This window comes from Hydractinia symbiolongicarpus, chromosome 11 (genome assembly GCF_029227915.1).
Source record: "Hydractinia symbiolongicarpus strain clone_291-10 chromosome 11, HSymV2.1, whole genome shotgun sequence".
Classification (NCBI taxonomy): Eukaryota; Metazoa; Cnidaria; class Hydrozoa; order Anthoathecata; family Hydractiniidae; genus Hydractinia; species Hydractinia symbiolongicarpus.
The window spans coordinates 21237348-21260873 of NC_079885.1; the positions used below are offsets into that span (position 1 = coordinate 21237348).

The 23526-nt window shown below is 35.0% G+C and overlaps 2 protein-coding genes across 2 annotated transcripts; both read right to left on the minus strand.

The window, feature by feature from the left end:
• Positions 1-9805: 9805 nt before the first annotated feature.
• Positions 9806-14685, minus strand: LOC130614042 (52 kDa repressor of the inhibitor of the protein kinase-like). Its single transcript, XM_057435439.1, has 2 exons — positions 13970-14685; positions 9806-13611 (listed from the first exon to the last, which is right to left on the minus strand). Exons 1-2 carry the CDS (start codon positions 14353-14355, stop codon positions 10554-10556), a joined length of 3444 nt encoding a protein of 1147 aa, XP_057291422.1. The 5' UTR covers positions 14356-14685; the 3' UTR covers positions 9806-10553.
• A 2940-nt stretch (positions 14686-17625) lies between these two features.
• Positions 17626-21800, minus strand: LOC130613513 (uncharacterized). The gene is made up of 3 exons (XM_057434847.1): positions 20067-21800; positions 18619-20022; positions 17626-17838 (listed from the first exon to the last, which is right to left on the minus strand). The coding sequence occupies exons 1-3, from the start codon at positions 21798-21800 to the stop codon at positions 17626-17628; spliced, it is 3351 nt and encodes a 1116-aa protein (XP_057290830.1).
• Positions 21801-23526: the final 1726 nt, after the last annotated feature.

Sequence of the window (23526 nt, forward strand, 5' to 3'; positions counted from 1 at the left end):
TTAAGGTAGACGGACCTCGTTGGTCAAGCACCACGGGTCATCAGATGTTAGAAATGGATGTACTCGTAGACTCCCTTAAATGTGGACTATCATATAATGAGATCATCAAGATGCTTAAAATTCATCACAGTTTCAACATCAGCTTATCAACGCTAAAGAGATGTTTGAGAAGTCACGGTATAAAGCGAAGAGCTATTGTCAGTGTCTGTAGTTCTGAAAGAGAAATCGATGAAGCTGTACAAAAAGAATTAAATGGGAGTGGATCAAATATCGGGTATAAAAGATTACGAGCAACTTTTTTCTCAAATTCCATAATTTTCCGACATGAAGACATTAGAAAAATCGTGAAGAAGTTAGACCCTGTTGGTGTAGATCTTCGGAGAAAGAGAAGACTCCAAGATAGAAAATAAATCTCTAAGAGACCAAACCATGCGTGGCATGTAGATGGCCACGACAAACTTAGCCTTTTGGGTTTTCAATTCATGGCTGCATAGATGGCTTTTCAAGGAGGTAATTTGGCTGAAGGTGGGGGCGTCAAACAAGTCACTGGAAATTATTGCAAATTTTTATCTTAATGCAGTGACGGAAGCTAAAGGTGTTCCAAATTTAGTCAAGGCAGATGAGGGAACAGAGCACTCGGTAATCGAGCCAATTCATATTTACCTTCGCTCCTTAGACAACTATTCAGGGCCGCATTCTTTTAGCATAATTTCTTCCTCTGAAAATCAAAAAATTAAGTTGTTTTGGTCCACTTTACAACGAGATCAAGTGGGATAGTGGAAACGTTTTTTCCAAGATTTAGTGGACCTAGGAATGTTCTCAAATTCTGATCTGGTGTTAGTAAAATGCATACGATTTTGTTTAATGGGTTTGTTGCGAAAAGATTTAGCAAGCGTGAAGGGCGACCAAACGTAATGTACCGTCTACCAAATTTTTATGAAGTAGAAGATTCTCTTATCCCTGTAGATACCGAAGAAATTGACCAATTTTATCCATGTGTCATTGGGAGCCTTTTGAATGATGTATCGGCAAAGTTTAGTGAGTTTGCCGAAAAAATTATGCAACAAGATGGGATGACAACTCCAGACAACGGTTCTGAAAGCTTGCAATTGTACACGTATTTCGCTTTCTAGAATTCGACAACATTCCTAACAATAGCTTTGCTTTGCTTATTTTGTATGTTTTTTAATACTACAAGTATTGATTTCAATTTTTTTTTCCTTTAAGGCTCATCTACTTTAATGGTACTAATTTTTGCGGGTACATAATTTCGCAGGACAAAAAAAGTTTAGTTTTCGCAGGTATTAATTTTCGTGAATGCCGTAAAACGTTCTAAATTATTTTTGAAAAAACAGCAGTTTCATTAAAAACATTCACAGATTTATGCTTTGTTCCATGTTTTTCTTTGTGTAAATGAAATTTCGCTCTGAGGTAGATAATAAGGAATTATTTACATTTTTGATTTTTTCGTGAGTATTACTTTTTCTTGGGTCAGATATAATAAAACAGTACTTTAGAGTAAAACATATGTTTTCATTTTAACAGAATAATACTTTTCACAAAAAACTACTGAAAATGATAAACGTAATAAATAAAGACGCGTATTGCCAATATAAAATGTAAAAGTAATAAAAAAACCTTAAAAATATACATAAAATGTCAACACAATTAGTCAAAGCGTCTTTTTACGACCATTCATCAAGTTTCGTTCATCATTAGATAGGTAGTTTGAAAAAGATTCCAAAAGGACTTCATTAGAGACTTCCCCAAATAAACAAAGCTCAAGAAAGGCTTTGCTAATGAAGATTGGGAAATATTGGGAATCAACGTATCCCTTCAAGATTATTTTCCCAATTGCTTCCCATTTTGCCTTGTAAAGGTCATGTCTGACGTATGGCACTCTTTCCTTTTCTCCAATGAATAAGCAATCAATCACATCCCTCCAAAAGAAAGGGAACACATCTCTGGATACACCACTCCCACAGCCTTTTTTATTATTCCCACGAGGATCTATCCATCCAAAGGTAACTAAGTCTTGTTGATGGATCTACAACAAACAAAATAACAAGCACATTGTGTACATGCTTTTATTATAATGCATACCCAATTATATACCAAAGACAGTAAAAATTTTTTAAATCAATTTTTATCTCTCGCAAAATAAAGAAAAAATTTTGGATACAAAATCACAGCATTTCTTCCACTAAAATTACTTTACTGCTTAAGAAAATGCATACTAATTTACTGTAGATTATGAGCACTGCAAGTTTGATCAATGAGAAATAGATTTTACTTTCACTGACAACCCACACCAAACACATAAAATTAACATTGTCATTATAAATGAAAACAAAATAAAAAAAATTATGTCAGCAAGGGGGTTTGACTACACTGGTCTTATCTTTGGAGAGTGACGACTCCACTTCCTACCCCAGCAACACAAGATTGTATAGAGTAGGACAGATGAAAAGTTATGGATGTAAGAAATGTCTAGTTCCTGCTGAAGACTGTTTACAGACCTCTTTTGAGGTGACTCAGCCAGACATTTTGGGTACCTTGGTTCAGAAATATGAGTCGAAACCCTTGTACCCTTTACAGAAGTCCTGTCCTACTCTTTCTGTCTGTTTGTTTGTTTAATTTCTGTGCCAATTATCTCCTTGGAAAAAGGAAGAATTGTGTTCCTTTATATAAGCATATTCGTTAGAGAAGCAAAACCTCTAGAATTTAAATTTTAAGACTTAACTGGTCGAGTTTCTCATTGTGCGTGCACTTTGTAATTTTCATTCTTTCTGGTTACTTACCTCTTTGTTCTTGAAAATTTCAATCAGATCAGATCGTAACGTCAAACGATGAATATTAAAATGACAGCACTTCTTTTTAAATGTTGTGTTGATTGCTGCATCATTGACAGGATTCTCTTCAGAATTGTTATTGTTTTCCAAATTTCTCACTCTAATTTCTCTCAACATCTGAATCGATGGAGCAGTGTACTGTTCTTCTACTAACACAGGACTTAAAGGTGTAAAAAAAATCAGAATAAAAAAGATCTTGAGTTTTGATTGTGTCTGCTGTGTTAGAAGCATTAAACTCTGTATTCTGTAAACAAATCAGAAATTCTGTTCCAGTGTATGTACACGCACACGTTGTACATATTCGTCTTTTAGATGCCTACCCTGAATTCCACACTTTTATTTGGCTTAACATTAAATGATGTTTCATGACACATGTGGCTCATTTTCGTGTGGATTTGTGAATTCATCATAATCCATTAATTTAGTTGACAATATAAAAACACATTTACTGAGGAATAAACCTTTTTTATCAAATATGTTCAAATATCAAGGTCCTCTAGCAATTCTTCACCATCAGGGTCAGACAAAGCTATATAACATTCTGATTTGTGCTCTGAAAAGCTATTTCTACCATCCTTATCAAAGTATAGCTTGACTGCATCAGCCTTTAATGCTTCAACTGTTTTAGGTTATCCTTCCTCAACCTCCAAGAAACTGTAGCCTCCACCAACTCCTGACTTAACAATCCTTAAATGCATTTTATCTTGACCATTTCAGTTGAAACTTTTTTGTTTTTACCTTTTTTTTGATGAGTTACTAACACTACCACTGCTCCTGATTTTCAACAGGAGATTGTTCGGTCGACCTTCAGTTTTCTTTTTTGGTTGTAATGTCACTGCTGCGGTTTTTGATGTTGAAGGTTACATAGCTATTTTAACTCCCTTTGTACAATACTCCTCATAACGTTGTCCATCATCAATGCCACCAATTTGAACTAATTCTGCCTCGTGCGATCTGTCTCGACTTTTGCACGGTGCCGAAGTTTTTCAAAAGTAGTTGAATAGAAGTTCCCCATCTTGAATAGAAGTTTTCCGAAAGTGCTTGCATAGAAAGTTCCGTCTCTTAAATCGAAGTTCTAAAATGTTTAAATAGGATTTTTTGGCTCATGAATAAAATCCCGAAAGGTAGGACAGAAGTTATAAAAATGTGAATAGATGTTTCGAAAAGATGAATAAAAGTTACGAAAAGTTAAATAGAAGTTACGAAAATGTCGATAGAAATTTGACCCTTCAGTGCTATCGTACTAAAGTTTAATAGAATTCCGTTTGGAAATAATAAGGAAAGATTAGAACGTAGAAAGGCATGGTTGGCAGCCATAAGGAGGTAAAATTGGTCAGAAAAGCAGATTGAAAATGCCAGATTATGCAGTGCACATTTTATAAGTGGTAAGTTTATGCATTGTATATAACTATTTAACAAAGATTGACGGTTTTTTAAGTGATAGAATTAGCTAAGCCTGTAGCTATTTAGCTAGCATGTCAAGCTAAATTTTGTTTAGCTGACATTGTTTTAATAATTTTCTTTGTATATATCTAGGTGACAAGTCAAGTGACCCCAGCAACCCTGATTATGTACTTCTCTAATGTTTTTGTATACAAAAAAATTAGAGAAGAAAAGTCAGAACAGTTAATAGGGCGATATGAATAGTTCAAAAGAAGAAGGGAGAGGAGCGCATCAACTGAAGATGAGCCAGGACCTTCAAAATGTGCTAATTTAGATTTTAAACATTTTGATTTTTTAAACAATCAGGTAGTTGATGAAACAACCCAAACAGAGCCAGATACCAGAGATTTAGCAACTTAAAAATAAAGTGACACAGCTTACTGCAGAATTAAATTCAAAAGGTATCAACAAATTAAAAAAAAAACTAAAAAAAAATGTTCTTGTACTTTGATGTTAAGGATGATCCAATTCTTTTAAACTTTTATACTGGTTTTTCATCCAAAAAGTTATTTCAATGGATTTTGTACCTCATAAACAATAAAAATATTACGCTATCACCAAAACTTGTTGCTGAGGAGCAATTGTTTCTAGTTCTGGTTAAATTATGACGTCATGGTCTGTATTTGTGGCCTTGTCAATCTAAACAGAAGTGTTGTTCCTAATAAATAATATTAGTTATAGTATTATATATACACTAGCCGGGAAACCCGGCGTCGAATCGCCGGAATGAGCCACAAGTAACTGTTGTTGAACGCCCTGAGGAGCGCTTAAAAAGAACTGCAAACTGTGCGACACAGTCAGGCGGAGCGCTTTAGTGCAGGTATGCAGTATGTTGCAAATCAAGTGAAGCGCAGACACCATTATAGTGTTGCAACTGTAACATATTTTTAAAAAATAACTTTCCCGCAACAAAGGCTGAAGAAAAAAAACACAGTTTAAAACCGTTGTGACTCCGTCATAGCAAAAACAATTGGTCAATATTATTTTATTTTGCGGAATAAGTTTTTGTAAAAGTTGAAAAATTAATCGTGACACGGGACTGAGCGCTTAGTGCAGTTAAACAGTGTTACACAGGTGTACAGGGATAATACCCTTTTGAAAATCTTTCTTGCAGACTCTATTTAAATGAAAACACAAGAAACAGTCCTTCGCTTCTTGCACAGGGCTAAGCAGTTAGTCCAGGTAAACGTTGTTGCACATTCGTACAGGCGTGATTCCCAAGAAAGTTTAAAAATTAATTGTCACAGTGGGATGGCCCGCATAGGCGTAACAGCCTTTTCCAAAAAAACAGGCGATTGCTAAAACTGACCTAACCACTTAGTACAGTTAAACAGACTTGAACAGTACCTTTCTCAAAAAAAACTTTATCAACTTCGGTTAAAATGACAACACAGGAAACAGCCTGTCGTTACCCCTCCAGCTAAAGCAATTGCTCTGCTATTTTATTTGCAAAAACATTTTTAAGGAAAATAATTAAAGATGTAGCTACCTAGCTAAACTGCATTTGGCATAAGATTTATTGCTGAGAATATTGCCATATTGATAGCCAAACTGAATTTTTATACTCTCACTTTTTAGGTAAATATATGAGCTAGCTAAGTGGCTACATCCTCGACGTAAAAATAAATGTTGGGTTGGAGAAAAACCTCCTATGCCAAACAAAATTAGTAAAAAGTAAGGCTATTAGCTAATAGAATATTCGTTTCTAGCCAAAAATCCTAAAACTGGTGCGTTTAAGATCTGTACGTAGCTAAAAAACATGACAATATATTTATCTTAACAGTTTAGAACATACAAAAAACGAATGTTACGAAAATAAAAAGCCTATAAAAGACAAAAAGGTGAAACAGATTTACAAACAGCACTGAACAGCATTACTTAAAAACTGAAATGACCATCATGTTTCGGTGCTCATGTTTCTTCGTTTGCCCAGGCCGCGAAAGTCTTGGATTGGTTCAAAGAGAATCAAGCGTTTTGATTAGTGTATTGTGTGCGAGCGGTCAAAACAAAGTCAGTAAAACTATCAGTAAAATGTACCATTTGTTCTCTAGCTCCTGAGCAAAAACGGCGATTGAGGTCACGGGGGTAATTATTATTAAAAATGGCGTATTAAAATAATGCATTTATTTTAATTACTTAATTTGTTTTTTAAATTAGAGGTTTATCAGTTAGTTAATTAAATTATGTAAAGAAATAAATTAATTTCTGTAATTTATTCTGGTTTCTAAAAATTCGCAGAAAGATCAAAGGAGTATCGGTAACCCTTTTGAACACACAAAATACGGCTATTATTATAGAGGTTTTATCCGTTTTGTAACATTATGTTCATTAGTTTTTATATTTACATTACCATTTATGTTTTAGAGCTTTAACAACCTTCACACATAAATAGTGAAACCATTCTATTTTGCAATTTTTCCGTCTGCAACAAATGCAAAAAATTTTTCCATTTCTTCATTATTTGGATTTCTTTTTGGAGTTATTAGTTCAGGTAAAATTTCTCTGATGAACAATTTCTCAAACTTTTAATGCATAGATTTGCAAAAATCTTCATTGAAACCTACTTGTAGTAACAGGTAGTAGTTTGGAGCCTGATTGTTTTGAGATGGTTTACTTCATATAAAGAAGTAACAACTGCATTTAATGGTAATATGCATGTTTTTTTATATATAAGTCCATCAGGTGAAACAGGAAAGTTTTATCGCTTGACCATCCTTCAAGGCCATATTTGAATTTGAATGGACACTTCATTGGATGGACACCCCAGTCACACAAGATTGTACAGAGTAGAACAGACCTCTTTTGAGGTGACTCAGCTAGACATTTTGGGTACCTTGGTTCAGGAATATGAGTCGAAACCTTGTTTATTTTTTGTACTAATTACCTCCTTGGAAAAAAGGAAGAATAGTGTTCCTTTATATGTGCATATTCTTTAGAGGAGCAAAACCTCTAGAATTTAAATTTTAAGACTTAACTGGTCGAGTTTATCATTGTGCGTGCACTTTGTAATTTTCATTCTTCTCCCAGAATCCGCTGGCCATTATCATTGTGCGTGCACTTTGTAATTTTCATTCTTCTCCCAGAATCCGCTGGCCATTATTAATTTGTCAAGTTTCCGTATCTACCATCACAAAACTAGAGCAAAGACTTTCTGTTTTCATTAAAACTACATCATTCAATTTCCAACATTTCCCTATATTCCTCGACATAGGCTTGTCCTCTTCCTCTGAAATGTTTTGCATCTGTTCTCAAATCTGCCAAAATCAGTGGACATCTGTTACTAAGAGATTTTGCGTTCCAGATTTATAGCTTAGGGCTCTTAGACCACAAAAATATACCATCAAAAGGAACTTATGCTTACCGAAAGCTTGTTTCCAATATCATTAAAGAAAACGAAAAAGTTATTTACCATACCAGAGCTGTACAATTGCATTTGCAAGGCAATTGGACAAAATGGTGCTCTTATGTGAAAAATGATTTATCTTGGAGAACAATTCTTTCACTACCACAATGTCTAACTTCCTTTTGTATAGGGGCAACCTACGACACCCTTCCCTCTCCAACCAATTTTGTGAGATGGGGAATTGAGAAAGACAAAAGTTGCATTCTGTGCAAGAAACCATCCTCAAATGTCTCTCACATATTGGGTGCCTGTAGGACCTCCCTTACGCAGGGTAGATACACATACCGCCATGACTCGGTTTCAATTGTTTTGGCTAATGCATTAAAAGAGTTTTTGGTATCATATGAACCACTTAAGGTTTCCAAGTGCAACGAAATTAAGTACATTCCGGCCGGTCAATCACCATCTAAGAAGAGGAATACAAGTGTCCAGGCCTTCTGCACATTGCTTCCGATTGGAAAATACTGTCAGATTTAGATTCTGTTTTAGTCGTTCCACCATACATTGCAATAACACAACTATGCCCAGACATGTTATTAATATCAATATTGTGACGCGAACGAAAGCTTAACAAATATTCTTCATTTTGTTATGCTATAAAAAACAATCGATGGATTTTGGAATTCTTTACCATTGAGGTGGGCACAAATAGGTTTCTGTTCAGAATCAATAAGGACTTTTCGTCGCCTTGGTTTCCCTAACAAGCTTTTACGTTCCCTAGTAAAATCCCTAACATTTATCTCCATGAGTGCTTATTTTTACATCTGGATGTCTCGAAATTCTACCACTTGGGTTAAAAAGGCCCCAACTATTCCTGAGGTTTCCTCTGTTACAAATATGGAATGTAAGAAACCAAAAATCTCTGAGAAATCTTCTGCAAGTCACACAAAATCTTGTAAAATCAAAAAACCCGAAAAACTTGCTACAAGGTCTTCCAAAACAACAGTGGCATTGCCATCTAACCCTAATTTTAGGAATAGCGGTCTAAAAAACCTGGGAAACACATGTTTGCAAACTAAATCTTGAAATGTTTTTATAACCTTCCAAAAGTTAAAGAAGCCATTTCTGTCAGCAAAACAACCTCAAAGTTAGGCGAAGCATTTGTAGGTGTTCTTCAAAGTTTGGCTCTTTCTAGAAGTCCAGTTGATCCCTCCCATTTTTTGCGTGCTATGAAACATTATATCTCAGCTGCGAAGGGAAGTGCATTTATTATCTTTGCTCCGCACGACGTCCCCGAGGTTCTTGAATATCTCCTACCTGGTCTGTCATTAGACTTTCCATTTCTTGGAAGTCTTTTTAGTATTGGCATCAAGACATCAACCACTTGCAATTCATGTCATATTACCAGCTCCTCAGAAGTTATAGCACCATGCATCCAACTTTTTCTGCACCCTACGTTACAATCTTCCTTAGATAATTTCTTCGAAAGCGAGGAGTTGTCAGACACCAATGCCTACTTCTGCCATGTTTGCAACGCTCATCATACTGCTCTAGTTGAAAAAGAAGTGGTGTCGTGCGGTTCCCATCTCATTTTACAGCTAAAACGTTTTGCCAGTGCCAACGGCCTTGTGTCAAAAATTGCCTCTCGTATTACTGCTTACCCTGGTACCCTTTCCATACCTTTAACCGTAGATGGAGAAGTGAAATTTCGTAAAAATTTTCAATTAAGGGCTATTATCAACCATTGCGGCAACTTAAATAATGGTCACTACACAACCATAGCCTTCGACTAAATGGTACACAGGTGGATACATTGCAACGATAGAGCAGTAATTTTCTGTGATGACCGCCTTATTAACAGTCACGAGTCATATGTTTTCTTTTTAGAAGAGCTGAGATAAGAATATTTTAACCGGAATGAGTCAGCAAGGGGGCTTGACTACACTCAGTCTTGTCTTTGGAGAGTGACGACTCCACTTATTATCCCAGTCAAAAATAAAACAAAATCAAATAAAAATTAAGTTAGCAAGGGGGTTTGATCATACTAGGTCTTGTCTTTGGAGAGTGACGACTCCACTCAGGGGCGGATCTAGGATTTTTTTATGGTTAGGCAAATTTTGTTTTTTTTTCAATTTTTTTTACGAGATACCAGAAGACCAGAAAGAGGTTTTCGAGGTGGTAACAAGTGCTTTTCGGCTACTAAGGCTATATAATAATATAAAATACAAATAAAAGTTTTGATACATAATGCGATAACTACTCCCGTCTTTTTACTATCTTCCGACGTTTTGTATATGCCAGAATAATGTTTTTTATAAATTTGAGGTTAATCTAATAACCAGGCAAACAATTTTTCTTCTTTCTTCTTTCTTCTTCACTTGTATATAAGCAGAAACAGAAGTAATACCAATGGACGAATGAATCTAGCATTGAAATCAAAATAAATGATCAATTGTCAAACAACAAACCATGAAGTGAATGGAGCGCCACTCAACAGATACAATTATTTGCATCAAGACCAGTCAAAATGATAGGGTAAAAGGCTAAAGGTAAAAACAATCATAATAAAAAACACACAAAATTTAGGAAAAACAGAACTTAAGTAATTACGTAAATTGATTGTGAAATTTGGACCTTACTCTGGAGGTGCTTTGTTACAGTCAATTGCTTCCAGGAGAGGCCACAAAGGCAACTCGAGAATTAAAGTTACAGAAAACATTTTTGTCAAAAATAGGTAAGGTAAGTACATAAAAATGTAAGTATAATTTAGGCAATGATAAGGCATATACTAATATAAGTATAATTTAGGCAAAAGAATAGGTATGGTAAAATAAGAGGTACATATGTATATATAATAAAAGAAGTGTTCTACAATAACTTGAAGTAAGGTTTTATGAAGAAGGTAATAATGTAATTCACTTAAAGTTTAATCGTCTATTTTTCAATGAAAATTTCTCAATAACATCAGAAATATTAGGAATGATGTTTTGATGTACATGCATTAAGGCTAAGCCATTTAGTCTATCTGAGTCCATGGTTGTGCGAGTAAATGTTTTTAACCTCTTCATGGCTGAAAATGTCCTTTCACACTCGCAAGAAGTCACAGGTAAAGTGGCTAAAATTCTCAAGGCCACTTTTACATTTTCAAACCCAGTAAAATTGACAGATTTCAATGTGGAGGAAATGTTGTTAGGTATAGGCCCTTCATATGATTTCCAGTAAATTTCCCAAAGTTCCAATTCATGTTCGATAGATTGAACATTGGGCAAGTCTTCTAGATAGAATTGAAAGAAAGCATTGAACCTTTTTTTCCAATCTACATTTTCTTTGATAAGACTCAGCATTTTTTCTGGGAGAATAGCTAGCCCACTATAGCAAGACAATGCTTTTTCTTCAAACCTGCCAGTAAGTTCGGAATGTAAATGATCCAACATAGGTATTGTAATATTCCTTTTATAATGATCAGAAGGATTTTCTGATGGTGTGTTGGATCTAAAAAGTGTTATACCCGAGGTTCGAGGACTTGCCTCAGTAACATGTAGTTCCTTAGCAAGATCAGAAGCTTCTTTGTACCACTTTTCATGGTAGTAGTCAATGTTGTTTCTAACCATGGTAGTACGAGACTTGAGAGCATCTATCATGTGTATACCATCCATGATATCATTTGCTCTGCTTTGTAAAAGCTCAGTTACTTGTAAAGTCATCAAAAAAATATTTTTAGTGATCATAAATGTAGCCATGAAATCAAATGAGGTTAGGACTTTTAAAAAAGGAAGAGCTTTAGAGGATGTGTCAGCATTACAAACATGATTTAAATTTAAATTCATTTCATCTAATGTGTTTACAATAGCTACATAAAGGTCATTAAATACCTCCATACCTTTAATTCTCTCAACCCACCTTGTTGCACAAACATTAAATAATTTATATTTTGTAGCTGATGGACAGTGTTCCTTGATATTACGTTCTAAAATCAACCGCCTAGTTTCAGAGTAATTAAAAAAAAATGAAATGTCTCTAATCTGTCCCATAACATTCTCAACTGCTTGAATGCCACAGGTTTTACAGATTGCTAAATTTAATCGATGGCTATGGCAATGCGTATACAAGGCTTTTCGGTTTATGCGTAGGATTCTTGCTGCCAAACCATTTCTAAAACCTGCCACTGAACCTGCACCATCGTAACCTTGACCTCTACAATCCATTATATTTAGCTGAAGATCTTCTGCGAGACATTTTAGGACAATTTTACATAAACCATCACCTGACAAACCTTCCCCACAATGAACCAGTCTTAAAAATTCTTCCCTAACATCACAATTTTGGTCAACAAACCTTATACAAAGAGAAAATTGCTCTTTGCATGAACTGTCCATGCATTCATCACCAAGAATAGAAAAAAATTTACTGCCTTTTATTTCAAGAACAATTTTTTCAGTGATGACTTCACCAATACAATTAATCAACTCATTCTGAGCTGTTTTTGAAATGTAGGTAGCATTTTTTGCACTGTTGTCAAGAGTTTCTTTGAAAACAGGGTTTGCACGAGCTCTATAATTTAAAATTTCTATGAAATTACCTACTCCCCCAGATGAGTAACTGCCTACTTCAGGATGATAACTGCTATCATCTCTATGACCTCTTAAAGGGATATTTAGTCTTCCACACAACAAAATTGTATCGATGATTGGCTCAAGTTTGGCTTTATTTTCAGAAATCTGTTTACTTATTTGCTGATCAACAAGTTCAGAAATTGGTTTGCTTTTACCAGAATGCTGGCTCAAATATGTTGTAAGCAGTGAAAATGTTGCCCGGTGAAGACTTTTTACAGAGCTAGATGTTTTTTCATGGTTTTTGAACAACGTTGTAGCACAACGTTTTGCATTAACAGGCTGTGTTACCAGATTTCTTATGTTTTTTAACAAATTAGGAAACTTATTTCCAAAAAGAACACATGGCAAACAGTAACCACCATCATAAGCAGGTGAATAACAAAGCCAGGTGTATTGTTTTAACCAATCAAATTTAAAGGAACGACCATCTTTAACAGGAAATTTATAGTTATTATCAGGGATGAAAACTTCATTTATTAATTTAATTATTTCTGAATATTCCATGTTTTGAACTTTATTCATATACGAAGCTATATCGTTGGCTAAGGTTATTTCGGTTGACACAGAAATAATAGAACTTATTGCACCTCCAGAGGATTGCTTAGTTACAGGACTAATACTAGTCACTGATTTAACAGTAGAACTTGATGACATTGGAATATTTTTTGTTTTGGTTGACATATTGACAGCAGGAAATGTTACTGTAGGTCTGTCAGAAGCAATACCTAGGTCATTCATGCCATGTCTATTTACCCAGAAAGGCAATTTTGACTGCTTATTTTTTTTAATCACAGGTTTTGGCAATGGTTGCTTGATTTTTCTTTTTGGATGTACACCACATAATAGAGGCACAAAATGATTATGTTTAAATTCAATTTGTGTCGGTAAAGTACCACAATAACAAAGTAAAATGTGAAGACTTGTAGAAGAAACTGCAGAATCTCTAGGTTCAATATTTTGACTGTAAAGAAGTTTCAATTTTGCGTGACCACAGTCTGGATATAGTGTAATGATGTTCCTCGAAATTGCTGAGGACAGTGCAAGAACACAAACAAAACTACACCACTCAAAGTTTTTTATATTATGCATTGCCTCTACTTTAATTAAAGCATCAGCAGTTTTACCTGAATCTAAAGCAGCATGTGAAACTAAGAGACCACCTAAAATGTTTCTGAAATTGTTAAAATAAACTCCTTTGCCTTTCTCATATGCCGAAATTATAGTGGGATGCTTTATATAAAAGCCACTATTTAAATACAGTTCTAACGATGTCAAAGTTCTTAGTTTTCGAACAAGAGAGTTATCTCCACACAAAAACAAAGATACAGAGCTGTATAAACAGTTACCTGAGGCTTGTGACCTAAAGAAAGTAAAAGTTAAAAATTAAACAAAATTCCCAACTATCACACAAGCAGCTGCTGGCTAGCTATACTCCATACTAAACTTAACAAACTCATCAAAACATAAAACAAGATTACACTTGTCTCAGTTATCTTGTTTTTAAAAAAACAAACTATTCATATGATCGAGGTTATTAATTGAAGCTTTTGTTTTGATAAGAAAGATTTAATAACACGTTTTGTAAGAACATCTGTGGAGGTGGGGGTTAATTATTTCATAACAATCAGTGCTGGTGCTTAATAACTTTTAATGTTTTTCACAAAGAGGTACCTAATACTCAAGACAGAAAAAGCTACAAAAATTATCTAGCTACTTACTTCAAAGCAATAAATTTGTCTTTAGCAAAGGTTGGAATAAAGGTTTCAGCAACTAGATCGCGAAAATACTTCTTTCCAACATTATTAATCCTCTCATTATCCGAAAAGGTAGCTGAATCCAGAATTTCTTTTTTCAATTTTGCATACAACTCATTCAATTTATTCAAATCATTTGACTTGAAAGCTTCTTCAACAGTGTACTCCTGATCAAGGGAATCCATGTTGAAAAAGAAGGACACACCCTTGGCCGCACAGAGATTTATGTAAAACTTACCCGCGGTCGTTTTAGGCGTTTTTCTTCTCGGTTTTAGAATTCTATTCATTTGAAGTTGAAGACCCACGGACGTTTTAGGCGTTTTTTCTTCCGAAATAAGAATTCCATTCATTTGAAGTTGAAAACCCACGGACGTTTTAGGCGTTTTTTCTTCCACCCGTGATTTTCATTCATTTAAAACTTGGAAACCCACGGACGTTTTAGGCGAATCGGTATCTTGCCTAAAATCGCCCCGGGTTTACTTCTTATTGAATTTTTAAAAAAAAACAGTTCCTAACAACGCGCATCCAGGTTGGCGAAGCAAAGTTAGCACTACAAGACAAATTTACAAAAATATTTATTACTTTCACAAGTTATGCTATATGGCATATTTTCCTTTTTTTTGCCCAAGCTTAGGCTTAGGCAATTGCCTAGGCTGCCTAACCCTAGATCCGCCCCTGCCACTTATTACCCCAGTTAAAAAAAAAAATAACAAGGGGGGTTTGATCACACATGATCTTGTCTTTGGAGAGTAACGACTCCAATTATTACCTGAGTTAAGAACAAAGAATAGCACAGTTGAATAGAAAGCAATTTAAGTTTACTTTAGGAAGATAGTGATGTCTAGTTTCTGCTGATGACCGTCCGCGGACCTCTTCGAGGTGACCCAGCTGGACATCCAGGGTACTTAGGTTCAGAAATATGGGTAGAAACCTACCTGCCCTTGGTTAAAGTTCTGTTCATCTTTTCAAATGTGTTGTGTCCTTTTTATTTTTTTATATTTTTGATTAATTCCTTGTAAAAAGGGAGAATTGTGCTTTTTGAGGCATTTTCTCTAGCTTATTTCCAAAGGCCTAACAGGTTGAGTTCATCATTGTGGTGGCTAGCCACCTCTTTGTAAATTAGGGAGAATTGTGCCTTTAGAGGCATTTTCTCTGGAGGAGTACAACCTCTAGTTTATTTCCAAAGACCTAACAGGTTGAGTTCATCATTGGGGTGGCTTGCCACCTCTTTGTAAGTTATTTCCTCTTAACATAAATAACGTACTGTTCACATAAGGTGATGTAATTTGGCTTTTAATGGAGTAATTGCACCTTAATTTCCTCAACCTTTTTTATTTCCACTAAGCTCATAGGATTTTTTTTGTTAATTAAGAGGATGGGCTCTTAATTAACAAAAAAATAAAAACAAACTGATGATCTGAAAGTGTACTTACTAGCTGTTTAAACTTTTACAATTTTACACTTTTAATATATATAAATAAACCTGAGATAACTAATACTTCTACTATTGTTATTAATTTGATTGATAGAAAGATTGTTTTATTGTTAAAAAAGAAGGATAGCCTGACATTCATTTGTTTCATTTGCATATCTCACTTGTTACCCCAGTTCAGTAGGGAGACATAGTTTGGTCGCTTTGTCTACAGGATTGACGATCCTGCTGCGCTGAGTCATGGTTTAAGTTGCCTTATGGGGTTATAATCTCTATGATTTAACCCTAAAACTTAACAGGTTGAGTATCTCATTGTGCCTTGCTGCACTGTTCAAAATTTCCCTACTCTGTCTGTCCTTTTTATCTACAATTTGGGGACACTACCCCTGTTAGGATAGGCTAGTACTCTCCTGTGGCTGGCCCACCATAACAACTATCTGTGTAAGGCTGATTATTATGTACCCGTTACACATGTGGAAAGCTACGTCCAGCTTCACAAGTCCTGGCGCACAGATAGTTGATTACCTCAATTTACATTTTTTAAGAATCATTTCAAATATTATCCGTTTTAGGATACCTTAGTTTCGATAAGTTTTATTTATTTATTTTTTATTTTATATGTACCTATTTGATTCGGTTTGAATTGCTCTTTTGTTGCTGTGTCTATCCCTTTTATAAACGTTTGTATTGTGCTCCTAATGTTGTCCTGCCAACCATAGTTAATGGTTTATTTAATAAAAATTCTTGTAATAAAGCAGATTTTGCTTAGACACACAACCTTTAGAGGTTTGGACCTCTACATTTTTCTACCGTTTGTCATTTGACAAGTATTATCATTACAGCCAACTTTTTTGTCACCTCATCATCCATCATATATAAATACTGCAACTGGGAGAGTTTTTTGTTACACCACAATAACCACAGGTAAAATGGAAATGGTTTTACCGATAACTGAGACATGTTTCTTTTAAGTTATGTTGCAAGTCAAACTATACTAACTCATATACCACCAATTCTGAAAGTAATCCTAATTGTTAGCATATCCTGTCATGCATGGTGCACTGCTATTTGGCCTTCGACCTATTGTACGGGTAAACAAACCTTTTTCAAGAGCAACAAAAATGGTAAACCATACGTAAAAAATCATTCTATATTTATATCTAACATAACTATTAGTTTCTTTTTATGTTGTATAGCACTCTGTAACTATTAGTAGGTGTTTGTGATGTAATGTATATAGAGGGTCTTTAGTTCAATGACCTTGATTCTGCTGACTATCCTTGTAAAAAGGGAGATCTTGCACTGAATATAGATCTCTAGAGGATGTAACCTCTACAATTCAAAAACAAAGAGTCGGTAGACTTGTCCCATCATTACAGCTTTCTGTTTTGTTTTCTCACCGTCATAAAAGGGCAAATATGAATGTGTCTAAAGTCAGTTATTGCTAAATTCATTTTTGCTGAAAACTGTTCGCAAACCTCTTTTGAGGTGACTAAGCTAGACATTTTGGGTACCTTGGTTCAGGAATATGAGTCGAAACCCTTGTACCCTTATAGAAGTCCTGTCCTGCTCTCCCTGTTTGTTCATTTTTTGTGCCAATTATCTCATTGGAGAAAGAAAGAATTGTGTTTTTTTTATATGAGCATATTCTTTAGAGGAGCAAAACCTCTAGGCTTTAAATTTAAAGAATTAACTGCTCGAGTTTATCATTGGCGTGCTGTTTGTAACTTTCATTCTTTCTTTATATTGTAGAAGTTAGAAGAAAGGGTTTAGTCCCTACTGCACTTAAGGTAACTACATCAACTACATCAAGTAACAAATAACAGATACAAATTAAGTACATCATAACTTAACTGCTGCAACTGTTTGTTCATCAACGTTTGCACATTGGTGTCAATTGCAAAACCGTCGCTGAATATAAAAAAAACTTTCAGGTGGTTATAAACATATTCCATGCAAAGGGGCGTACCCATGCCATTATATGTGCTGCCTCCATCAACCTTTTTTGAATTTGCGCTTTGACAAATAATTTCATCAAAGCCTCATGGATTTAAAATATTTTTGGCTGTTTTAGCATCGTCTGTTTTTGATTTTATTTTCCCTAGGCTTTTCCTTTTGTTCTTCGGAGCTATGTATTCTCTCTTTGCCCCATAGTTTTTACATAAAAAAACTAGGTATCGCATATTTGTCATGGAATGAACAAATTGACAGCTACTGCCAATCCAGTCAATTTTGCTATTATGCTATCACCCACCTTAAGCAAATAACTGTCATGCATTGGCCCCACAAGAGCAACGTGATTTCCAACCAACTTCTCCACATTGTCATCCATGGAGCTACCCATGCTATAGTCCTCTCTCTTCGATATATCTTCAAACCACTGACGCTCAAAGGTGCCTAACTAAAAACAATAAGCAATATAATATGGCCGTCCTTCTTCTCGAAACTTGAAAGTAAATGTTATTCGAAAGAAATAAAATCAATTTACTAAATTACCTAAAAAAAATATTTTTTCTTCGCCGGCGGTTTTCTTATTTTAAGTAAATGAATTCTGCAAGATGCAACGAAAAAAAACCTTTTGTATGGTCACCATCCGGGTTAACATTTTTTTGCACAAACAAGGATATAAATAATTAATCAGGGGGGGGGAGCGCTTATTCGAGGGGTCGCGTTTTGCATTAGAAAAATCTGTCGGATGGACAATCGATAGTTTAGTTATTATTATTATTATTATTATTATTAAACATATATTTGGCATCCATAATTTACAAATGGTTCTTCTGCCTACAAAAAAATAAAAACTATAAAAATCTATAAAATCTATAAGATCAGTAAAAAAATATATTGAATCTAAGTGCATAATGAAATAAATGGGCTCACAGAGTACGAAATGGTGCCGGTAGAGTAAGTAGACACATTGAACAAGAAAAAAAAAAAAAAAAGAAGAGACTAATTAAAAATAAATAAATTGATGGCACCGATGTAAGGACACACAAAAAAAGGTAGAACTATAATAGGTAGCCTACATGCATAGAGTTATTCACATTATTTGGATAAAAGTTTGCACAAAGCACTATCGTGTAAAAATAATTTGACTTTTTTGATAAATTCTTTATGGTTGACAACGGAACGAATATTGCCAGGAAGATCATTAAAAAACGCTGATGAGCAATCCATAAACGTTTTTCGGAATGTCGCTTTGTAGTTTATTTTTGTTTTCTGTATCAGATCGCAGGCCTCGACCATTTTTGTACCATTTCAGTGTAAGGTATTCAGGTGAGCATTCGTCATACAACACCTTGTGTGCCAGTTTTAGTATCGATAAATTTACACGCTCTTGCACTGGCAGCCATTTCAGTATTACTAACACATCGTTAGTGGAAGCATATCTCTGAAGAACAAAGCTGGCAGCGACATTTAGAACTCTTTGTAACCTTTTCATTTGATATTGTGGAATATTATTATAGACAAGATTTCCGTAGTCTATCTTTGATAATATCAGTGCTTCAGCGAGATTCTTTCTCACGTGAAAAGGTGCCAAACGTTTCAATCGCTTTAATGTCGAAATCGTAGCGTATGATGATCTAATGATGTTATTCACATGTGTAGACCACGTCATATGTTCATCGAATGTTATGCCCAGTATTTTGAGAGAGGATACCCGCTCAATCTCAGCACCATTACTATGGAATTTGAATAAGTTACTGAAGTTTAAATTGTTTATACAGCTTAACTGGCTTGTCGAGTACATAATTGATTTTGTCTTTATGGAATTAAACATCAGATTGTTTATTTTTGACCATGTTGTTATTTGGTTAATGTCACTTTGAAGCTTTGCTGTTGCGATATCCATTTCTTTTAGTTTGAAGTGTATGTAAAGATTTGTGTCATCTGCGTACTGGATAGAATTACACGACGAATTCAACGATAGGTCAGAGACATAGATGTTGAACAAGATCGGACCAAGAATAGATCCCTGAGGAACACCGTATTTGATCAGCAAGGTGTCCGATTTTTTGTCATCAATTTGCACAAACTGCTGGCGATTTGACAAATAGTTAGAGATCAAATTGATGAATGCAGGAGACATTTGGAGTTTCTTCAACTTATTAATCAGAACGTCATATTTCACAGTATCAAATGCTTTGGAGTAATCTGCTGACACTGATAAAGTTACTTCACCTCTTTGCATAGCCTTCAAAATGTCGTCCTTTAATTTTAAGAGTATCTTGATGCACGAGTGACCTTTGCGAAAACCAGATTGAGTTGAAGCGTAAATGTTATATCTATCAATGAAGTCACAAAGCTGTGATAAAATGACTTTCTCATATACTTTCGACAGTACAGGAAGTATTGATATTGGACGAAAATCTTCTAGTTGTGAAGCACCTGGAACTTTAGGTACCGGACAGATACGTGATTTCTTCCAGCATGTTGGAAATACGTTTGCATCGATGCAGTTATTCAAAATCTTTGTTAGGACTGGCGACAATTGGGCTGCGACTGGTTTTATGAATTTCGCTGTTATATTATCACCACCAGTAGAGCAATCACTTCTCAATGAATTCAAATGTTTGAGAACATCCTCTTGGGTAGCGTGACGAAGGTCAAATAAATCCATTGCGGTACAGCCTCATCATTCATGGTGGGAGAAATGTTTAACTCATTTGTATTGCTTAACTTTATTGCAATGGAATTGAAATAATCATTGATGGTATCGGGATTCTGCCTGATTTGTTTGAACTGTGGTTTAATAATAGTTCTTATGGTTTTCCATACTTCCTTTGAACGGTTACTTGATAAAGCCTTTTGATAGAAGGTTCTTCTAGAGTGTTTGATAGCCTTCTTCAATTTATTTCTCGTTTCAACATACTCATGTTTAGCCTCTCTGTCATCACAAGATTTTAATTCACTACGAAGTTCATCAAGTTTCAGTTTCGACGATACAATGGATGGGTCCTTCATCCAGGGAGCTGGTGGTCGTGTAAATTTACACCTTTTCAAAGGAGCATGGCTATTAATGCAGGACAGTATGAGTTCATTCATAACATACAGTTGATCTTCCGGATCATCAAAAGTATCTATCAAGGAAAAAGGAATCTTCTCGATATCACTAATATATTCATCGATGTTCAACTGCTTCTCGTCACGTATAAATTTGTATCGTTTTTCGAATTTATCCTTTTTGATATTCATAACGATATGCGGGGCATCATGGTCAGAAATTTCATCGCACAATAAAACGTTCTCACTAACTACCTTTTCCGGTATATTACTAATAACATGATCAATAAGGGATGTCGATTTTCGGGTTGGTTTTGTAATATGTTGTTTTAGGTCATAAGTCATAAGTGTATCTTGATATAATTCGATTGTGGATTTATCACCTTGTAATAAGTCGATATTGAAGTCACCTGTAATTATGATAATACCGTCCCATTTTGCGGTGATGTGACGCAAAAGAATATCAAATCGTTCTAGCCAATCTTTTTTTTCTCTTTCTATAGAAGATGGCTGATAAAATGTTCCAACTAGATATGAGTAATTTTTATTTCTACCTTTCACTTCGATCCAGACATGTTCGATAGAATTGTCGAGTTTGGTTATGTCGTCTCTAGTTTTGTAAATAAGTTCGTCCTTGATGTACATTCCAACACCACCTCCTCGTTTATCAGTTCTGTTTTTATATTCAAATTGGTATCCTGGAATGTTTACATAATCAATCAATACCTGATTATTTTTTAACCATGTCTCGGACAACGTGATTATGTCAAATTTATGACATTCGAGCATGTATGAGAACTCGTCAAATGTGCTCGGTAAGGATTGCGTATTTAGATGGCAAATTTTCGTATGTTTTGGATTGCTTGGTATGGTTATTAATTCCTCGTATTCACCACCATCACTCAGAATAGATGAGTACAATGCGCAAACATCACGTACATTCGAAAAGGGAAGCACAGTAAAATGGCAATCTGAACAGGTCCAATATTTCGGAATTCTACCATTGAGTACTAAATTTGATTGGTTCAAACAAGCAGCGTGAGTGGTTTCCCAGCATGTATCACAAATGAATCGTCTTTGATTGCATTTAACACATTTCTCACAGATTGAACAAGATGGAGCTTTCAATCCGCGTTGGAGTGCGGGACCAGGATTGCTTTCAACATCGCCACTCATTACAAGTTGTTGCGTGGCACAATGGTTAGCATAATACAATACACGAGATTTACATCTTTTCACTTTTCCGCCATTAGGGGTTTGCGATATAGTATGCTGTTGATCAGTGATAGCAAAATCTGACCCATCGCGATAATTAAATATCAATAGAACTAAAATAATCTGAAAACACTTGAACTCCATCGTAGATGATTTGTTGCGTGAAGAAAATTATGACAAACTTTTTCGTTTACGTTATTTTACTTTCCATGAGTCAAAAACTGTAATTCTGTAGACAACCAACGATCATAAACCCACTGAATAATAATATCAAATACCAACTAAATCAATATTAATAGCTGCAAGTTCGTGAGTGATTAAATAAGTAATATCGTATCAAAGAACACAAGTAAATCCAGCTCTTGTAAAAAACACGTCCGACCTCAAACACGTCCGACCTCCGATATGTTAAAGCAATTCAAGTACTTTGACAAAAGAAAAAAGACTAGCATCTTAATGCTCATGGGGTTTGAGAAAATAAAATGTTTAGTGTACAATAACTGTAAATTTGAAAAATATCCTAAAGAATTCGTCTGCCGGACGGACGCGATAAAAAAATGAAAAAACCCAATTTGTACTCTTTTTGGCATATCTATCGAGATATTGATTGAATCTCAAGTTTTTTTTGTAAAAATCTAAATAAAACAATCCTTTTTTTAATAAACATTGACTCCAAAGGGCTGTTCGAAATTTGTTTTACTCATTCAGTGTCAACAACTTAAAAATTTTCCTGTCGGACGGACACTGTCGGACAGACACCTTTGTCTAAAAATTTTTATATTAAAAAATCAGTTGAAATGTACCATACAAACTATAAATAACATAGTTGCGGTGTGTTTGGAAAAATAAGACGCGCTGTAAAATCGGTACTTGAAGAAATTAAAAAAAAAAGAAAACTGTCCGTCCGACAGATATTGTGCTTTATTGATATAAAACTACTAATTTCATTCAAAAATTGTGTTTTTGGGGTGTTAGTGTTTCTTTATAAACAGTACTAGGCTTTTGGCGTATATAAAATGAATAGGGCAAATAAAAACGACTGCAAAGGAAAAAAGTTGTCCGTCCGACAGATTTATGTCGAAAAAATAAGCCGCGAAAGAAATGAAATGAAAAAAAACAAGAATAAAATCGTAATGCAATTAAAATTCATGAAAGCAGCTCTCGTGAAACCAATTTTTACATAATAGGCAGCAAAGCAATTCCTCCGTCTCTTTTTCAAAGTTTTTAGTAACCAAACAATGACCAAACGTGGTGTTATCGTTGATCTCAGCATGGTCTTGATGACCACATATAATGTGTGTACGGAGGTTGTCATCTTTTGATAACTTGAAAAAATCGATGAACTAAAGACATAACTAAAAGCATAGTCATAAGAAAAAGAGAGTCTGGTAATTCCGGGCCGTCCATAATGTGTTCCTATTGTTCACAAGCAGATATGTTTCTTAAATCGGGGTGGCCAGTTTAAGACTGCACGGAATTATCAATAATGGCTGCCCATGGGGAGGATTTCTTTGGTGAAGATGATTTTGATGCAATCTTGGCTGTTATTGATGAAGATTTATTAGAGAAAAATCGTGATTTAACTAAAGAATTATCCGAAATTGTTGAAGAAATAGTTGACGACCCTTCTGAAAGCTGTTTTTCCTGTGATATATGCTCCAAAACATGCAAAACACAACGGGGACTCACAAGACACCGAAATGCGAAACATCGTCAGCCACAAAACCAGTTAAATGACGACAGCCTCACTACTGCTGTAACCAAGCTCCATCCGTTATACTTTAAGAAGTACACCCAATTAAGTGCAAGTAAACTTTCTAAAGATGAATGCTATAGTGAGAAGACCAGAAATGAATTTGTCAATTATGTT

Coding starts and splice junctions, on each gene's coding strand:
- LOC130614042 (XM_057435439.1), bottom strand. CDS start 14,355: ATGAATGGAATTCTTATTTCGGAAGAAAAAACGCCTAAAACGTCCGTG. Junction 13,612..13,969: donor GACAAATTTATTGCTTTGAA/GTAAGTAGCTAG, acceptor TACTTTCTTTAG/GTCACAAGCCTCAGGTAACT.
- LOC130613513 (XM_057434847.1), bottom strand. CDS start 21,800: ATGGAGTTCAAGTGTTTTCAGATTATTTTAGTTCTATTGATATTTAAT. Junction 20,023..20,066: donor CCACCATGAATGATGAGGCT/GTACCGCAATGG, acceptor GCTACCCAAGAG/GATGTTCTCAAACATTTGAA. Junction 17,839..18,618: donor AAAGCGACATTCCGAAAAAC/GTTTATGGATTG, acceptor TATTGTTTTTAG/TTAGGCACCTTTGAGCGTCA.